Below are 5,533 nucleotides of genomic sequence, written 5' to 3' on the forward strand. Positions count from 1 at the left end.
AGGTAATCGTGGGAGATAGTTGGATATGCCCGAAAATCACGTTCTCTCTATCTTTGTGCTTAATGTTGAGAGAATCTCTTAATGGAGATGCTATGTCTCTGACATTTATGCCCTCTTCTTTTGTCAATGCTATATTCTCTTACATCCATGCCTCTTCTTTTGCCATGTGCTCTGATGTCCTTTTTTTTTCTTCCCCGCTTCTCCCCCACCCACACATTGCATCTACAAGGGCATAATTGCATGTGGCCTATGCTGATAGGTAGGAGGGCTCTTCCAAACATGGACAAGTAGCCAAGGTTGTGAATGGTTATGAATGCTCCGCTAGGGGAGGGGCTTTTTTTTTCCCCACTGCCTTAGACCTATACTCGGCTGAGTAGGAATCCAACGAGGGTAGCTACTTTAGTACGGAGATGCTCGACCAATTCAAGGAGGGGCTCTTAAGAAGGCAATCGACGTGTGAGAGGGACAGAGAGGAGCCGTGAGGTGTTGATAGAGAACGAAGCCTTATTAAATGTTTCTTAAAAAAAAAAAACAGGTTAATAACAGGGAGACGTAAATCTGTAACTTTTGCAAGTTTATCTGTTTTATTTTGCTTTGCTGCTTTTATACTTGGCCAGCACTAGAGCGTTTTATGAAACTCTAAAATCCTACAAAGCCATGTGGCACATTCTAAGTAGTTAAATCGACTGGACTAGTATTAGCTACGTACAATATTCGTAGCGACTGGCAAAGCATTCTAGTTTGTTTTGGTTTTGTTTGATAAGTGCCAAGAGCGGCGGGGCAGAGGTGATTTGTATGAAGTGCGCAGAGGAGGCGCGGGGCTAGAATTCAAGGAGAGAGACAAGAGAGATCCACCCAACATTTTAGCCACTTGGTCTAAAAGCTGTGCTGTGCTATTGGATTGCTTCTTGCTTCTTCTTCTTCTTCTTCTTCTTCTTCTTCTTCTTTGTCTCATTCCTTCCTTCCTGGCACTCACACAATTCACAAGATCTCACAACACAATATTATCGTTTTGCAACACTCGCACATTTTCAGCAATCGTACAGCATTTTCTTCACCTTCTTCTTCCTCGGGAAATGGATCTTTATCGCTCTCCATCTCTGTCGCCTTGTTAGCTCCGCACTTTCACCTCTTCTTGGAGTCTGTGCTCTCCCTCTCCCCCCTCCGTCCAATCAGTCAATTCCCGCTCACTTTTCTTCTTGTTCAACGCAAATTGTGCTTCGTTTTTCCCCACGCACACTAGGCGTCCGTCACATGCCGTTTTACACGCTCACGGCAATGACTCCCACTTCCCTTTTGGCTGCACCTTTTTGGCAGCTGGATTTCATCTCCACACAGCAATTGTTCAGCGCTTAATCTGCTGTCACACAGATAGATCTTCTCCGAGCTCTAGAGGTACATGTAGCTCGACTGGCCTTGTTGCAACACACACAATACAGTAATATTTTGACCTGCTTCGCCTTCAAAACCATGGGTTGCTCGATCTCCAAAGAACTGGAGAGCCCCTCCAAGCGATCCAAGGAAGCTTGGGATTCCGTCATACAGAAAGGACTCGCTGTACAAATGGACAGAAGCTTGAAATCCACAGAAGGAGGATACATAGCAGCCATCTTCTCAGCCAACTACGGCAGCTTGAAGAAAAGCGGGCCTGTGGATGCAATAGGGAGGGATGAACTCTTGCTCAGCGAAAAACCCCTGGGTAAGATTCTTAATTCTTGCGTTGTTTGTCCTAATTTGCTGCTCATGCAGATGCCGCAACGTTTTATAATCAGAAATACGAGCGAGACAGCTTGCATTTTGCCGGCTCGTGCCTCTGTTTGGGAGCGAGATCCAAGACATCTGCTTGAATTCGTGCGCTTGTTGCGTCCTGTTTTGATTTAACTTCGTGCTTTCCATCATTCCCCTCACAAGACAGAAAGATGCCTGCTGTGATGGAAATTTCCTTTTGCTTTCCTGGATCGAAGCTGAACCGTAGGACGTTTTGATCAGGTAACTTCAGTCAGCACAAAGTCAGCAAAGCGGTGGGAGGAGATCTTTCGGCGAGCAACGCGAAGCCGCAAGTAACAGGAACGTTTCGGAAGTCGTGGCCGGATTTGAGGGCCGGTCTCCCGAAGCTTGGAGAGGTGGCAGCAGCTAACGGGCCTATGGACGGAAAGACAGTCAGTGAACCGGAAACCATCAATACATGGGAGCTTATGCAGGGACTCGACGACGATGATGAATCGCTCTCTTCCGGCGCTGCTAAGCCCGCAATTTCTGCAGCCTCATCCGTGTCTTCAGCATTAGAATCATCGGCCAGTGAGAAAGCTTCGACTGTGAAGGTAGGTGGTGGTCTAGTCATTGCAGAAACAATCGATTTTCCGGCACCTGCATCTCGAGCGATCATCCCGTCGTCACCGAGCAAAGGAATCTTTGGGAAAAAGGCATCACAGAGACCACGGCCCAAGTCGTTCACATCGATTCGGTCTGTGGAAGAGGTGGACGCGGTGATCGCTTCCAGGCGCAGCAAGACTCCGCCGCCTGAATGGGATAAGTGTCCGAGCAATACACAAGAAATCAGAGAGCCCGGTGATGAAATTGTGCGCGAGGCCACCGGTGCATCGCAGGGATGCTGCTCCCAGCTTGAGGGAAGCGCTTGCGATGCCTCGGCCTCAGTTCCCCCTCGCTTGGAAGAAGCCACAACGAATTCGGGCGAGCGGTCACCTTGGAATGCGGACAACCTGCAAAGAGCTCTCTCCTTCAAGTACATTCTCAATAACAACAGCAGTGAGAACCAAGACCTTGCTGCAAGCTTAGCTATCGAAGCTCCAAGCGATTTCACCAGCGAGCCTGGACGTGTCGCTGCCAGATCGATTGAATTAGTTGACGGCATCAGCTCTCCTTCAAGCCCGGAATTCTCTGCCGCGGCGAGTCTCAACGATTGGCTGCCTCATAGAGGTCCTCTGAAGCAGTCGGATGATTTACAGACTGGTGTTCGGCGATCCCTGCTTGGAGCTTTCCAAGACAGCCGAACCTCTGTGATAGAATCACCTCGACAGCGAAGTGTACCAGCACCGCTTAATCTTCCGAATTACAAAAGAGTACGCTCCACTATCAGTAAGTACATCGCAGGTGACCACGTTGATCCATTCCCGGTGAACAGGTCGAAAGACGCTTCACCTCGACATGAGGCTGACAAATTCTGTAAGGAGGCAGAAAAGTGCGAGAGCCCAGTCTTTGATCCTGAGCTCTTGGAGTCGTTTGAGAAGGCCATGGACCAACTCTCGGAGGAGGAATGGAACGCTGTGAGGATAATGGAGGAGGACGCTGCGAGTCCCAGAGAATTTCTGCATCTGGTGAATTCCTTGGGAAGGAGCAGCGGTACTAATCCCGTGCAGATTTTGAGATCAGCAATCAAGGCAGCAGATGCAAGCGTTGCTGCTGCTGCTGCTGCAGATGGTAACAAGATCACAGAGGCCGGCAGAGAGGGTTCAACAGTGAATTTTTCCAGATCGTTGGATGGCAGCCGTAATAAGCAACATACAGAAGAGAGGAGATCTCCCATCAGGCATTACAGCCGGGAACTCAAGAAAGGTGCAGGAGAGGAAGAAAGGGTGGTGCTGTATTCCACCAATTCGCAAAGTGATGCCAAGGTTTTAGAGGATTGTAATGCAGTGAGAGCCATCTTGAGGTCTCTGGGGGCCTCCTTTGATGAAAGGAACATATCTCTGCAGCCAGAATTTGAGCAAGATCTGAAGCATGCACTGGAGATGGCAGTGGTGCCAACACTGTTGCTAAAGGGAAGATACTTTGTAGGGGTTGACATGATTCTGCAGTTGTACAGGAAAGGCATGTTGGGTTCATGGTTGAAGGAAGCTCAACTTCCTGTTGGTGGTGGTGGGATTGAAAGGCCCAAGGCTCCCTGTCTCTGCAGAGGTGGGAAATTCTTGATATGCCCTCTGTGCAAAGGTCGACGCAAACTAGTCCGTCTCGGAGAAGGAGCCTCATCCTGTCGCCATTGCAGTGGCACTGGTCTCATCAAGTGCCCCAACTGCTCATCTAATTCATAGTCCCCTCCATCTAGCTTCCTTTGATCTGCAGGGCCTGATCTCATCTAGATGCTGCCTGCCTTTTTAGGAGCATTTCTCCTATATGAATGTAATCACTGCACCAAACAGTTCTAGAAGAGGAAGCCTGAAAGCCACATGAAGTGCTTCAACTTCCCCATTGTCTTTATTTCTCTGCTGATTTTGATTGCATCTGGATGCTGCCTGCCCTTAGCTGCCAGTTTTGCCTATCAGAATGTGAGGTACTGCAGGCTGTATTGGCTCACCTTACTGCAAAAATATGTAATGTAGAGAGCAATGCTGCTCTCTCTTCTGACTGTATCTGGATGCTCCGGATACTCGCAACTCTTTCAGGAAGCAGTAGACTGCATCAAACAATTTCATCAAAACAGCAACGGAGGCCCAAATGAACTTTATCTCCAAAGCCACCGTTGACGGCTACCTGGAATATCTTCCCACCACCTCTGCATAGAATGTGCAAATTATCCTTGTCCTTCAATGATCAGGTGTGCAGCTCACCGAAATCCTGTTTTCCTATCTTCAAAGTTAGGCATCTTCATGACGTGCTCAACATCCAAATTGCTTATGTGTAAAATCATGGAAGTACATCATGTATGGGGTCGCTTATCTTTGCCTACAAAAATGGTTGGGGTTTGCCTAATGCAAAATTACTGCTCGCTTCGTTTCGGATTGTTGGCCTGAATCCGGTGCAGTCACATCAGCTTTATATTCATGAAAGCACGGTAAGTGCCTGTTCTTTTGCCTCAGATTTGCAGGCGAGTGGGTAGACATTCTGAAACACCTTCTAGGAAGTCTTTTTTTTAAAGACTGGAGAACTAGTACCCGTTCTGTTGAGGGACTCGTGTATTGGGGTATATACTTCTCAGGCTTTTTCAGCCATTATAACATTACGCTCGAGGATGTGTAAGTAGTGAGAATTGTCTTTCTAGGTGCCTTCTTGGTGGGGTATTTATGTGAACTGTCTATTTCTGCATATTCTTTTATAAAGAGTTTTTGTGCACCGATCAACATTGCCCCCCCTCCTTGTCTTCACTTTTTCCTATCTTAAAAGTTGAGGCATCTTTAAATCCAATCTTCCTACATCAGGGGCACAGTATCTAGATTGTTCATGTGTAAAGTGACGCAAGTATACCACGCATTTCTGCAGCTCCCCAAAAGGACGCTTTTCTATGCGCAAAGTTCAGGCATCTTCATTATAATTCATTTGAAGTATACCATGCATAAGGTCTCTTAATCTGTGCCAATGAAAACGGTCAGAATGTGCCTGATGCCAAATAACAGCTTTCAAAATCTGCATTGTTGGCCTGAATGTGGTACATTTATATCACCTTTGGATTAATGAAATCTTTCGTTGATTGGTAAGTGCCTGTTTGCAGGCGAGCGAGTTGACATCGTGAAAATTTTTAATCTCTTTCTTGAACCCTGGATAGATGATGTACCGATCCTGTTGAGAGCTTTTTATTCTT

The 5,533-nt window shown here is 47.2% G+C and overlaps 1 protein-coding gene across 1 annotated transcript; it reads left to right on the plus strand.

Moving 5' to 3' along the window:
- The first annotated feature begins 943 nt into the window (after positions 1–943).
- LOC147902693 (uncharacterized) lies at positions 944–5,059 on the plus strand. The gene is made up of 2 exons (XM_087373703.1): positions 944–1,699; positions 1,990–5,059. The coding sequence occupies exons 1-2, from the start codon at positions 1,471–1,473 to the stop codon at positions 4,047–4,049; spliced, it is 2,289 nt and encodes a 762-aa protein (XP_087229829.1). The 5' UTR covers positions 944–1,470; the 3' UTR covers positions 4,050–5,059.
- The last annotated feature ends 474 nt before the right edge of the window (positions 5,060–5,533 follow it).

This window comes from Dipteris shenzhenensis, chromosome 4, assembly GCF_047967505.1.
Source record: "Dipteris shenzhenensis isolate YYH24624 ecotype China chromosome 4, Dip_SZ_1.0, whole genome shotgun sequence".
Lineage (NCBI taxonomy): Eukaryota > Viridiplantae > Streptophyta > Polypodiopsida > Gleicheniales > Dipteridaceae > Dipteris > Dipteris shenzhenensis.

Bases quoted from the DNA above. Each gene is read 5' to 3' on its own strand.
- LOC147902693 (XM_087373703.1), top strand. From the start codon at position 1,471: ATGGGTTGCTCGATCTCCAAAGAACTGGAGAGCCCCTCCAAGCGATCC. The intron at 1,700-1,989 runs GTAAGATTCTTA...CGTTTTGATCAG, and splicing joins GCTCAGCGAAAAACCCCTGG to GTAACTTCAGTCAGCACAAA.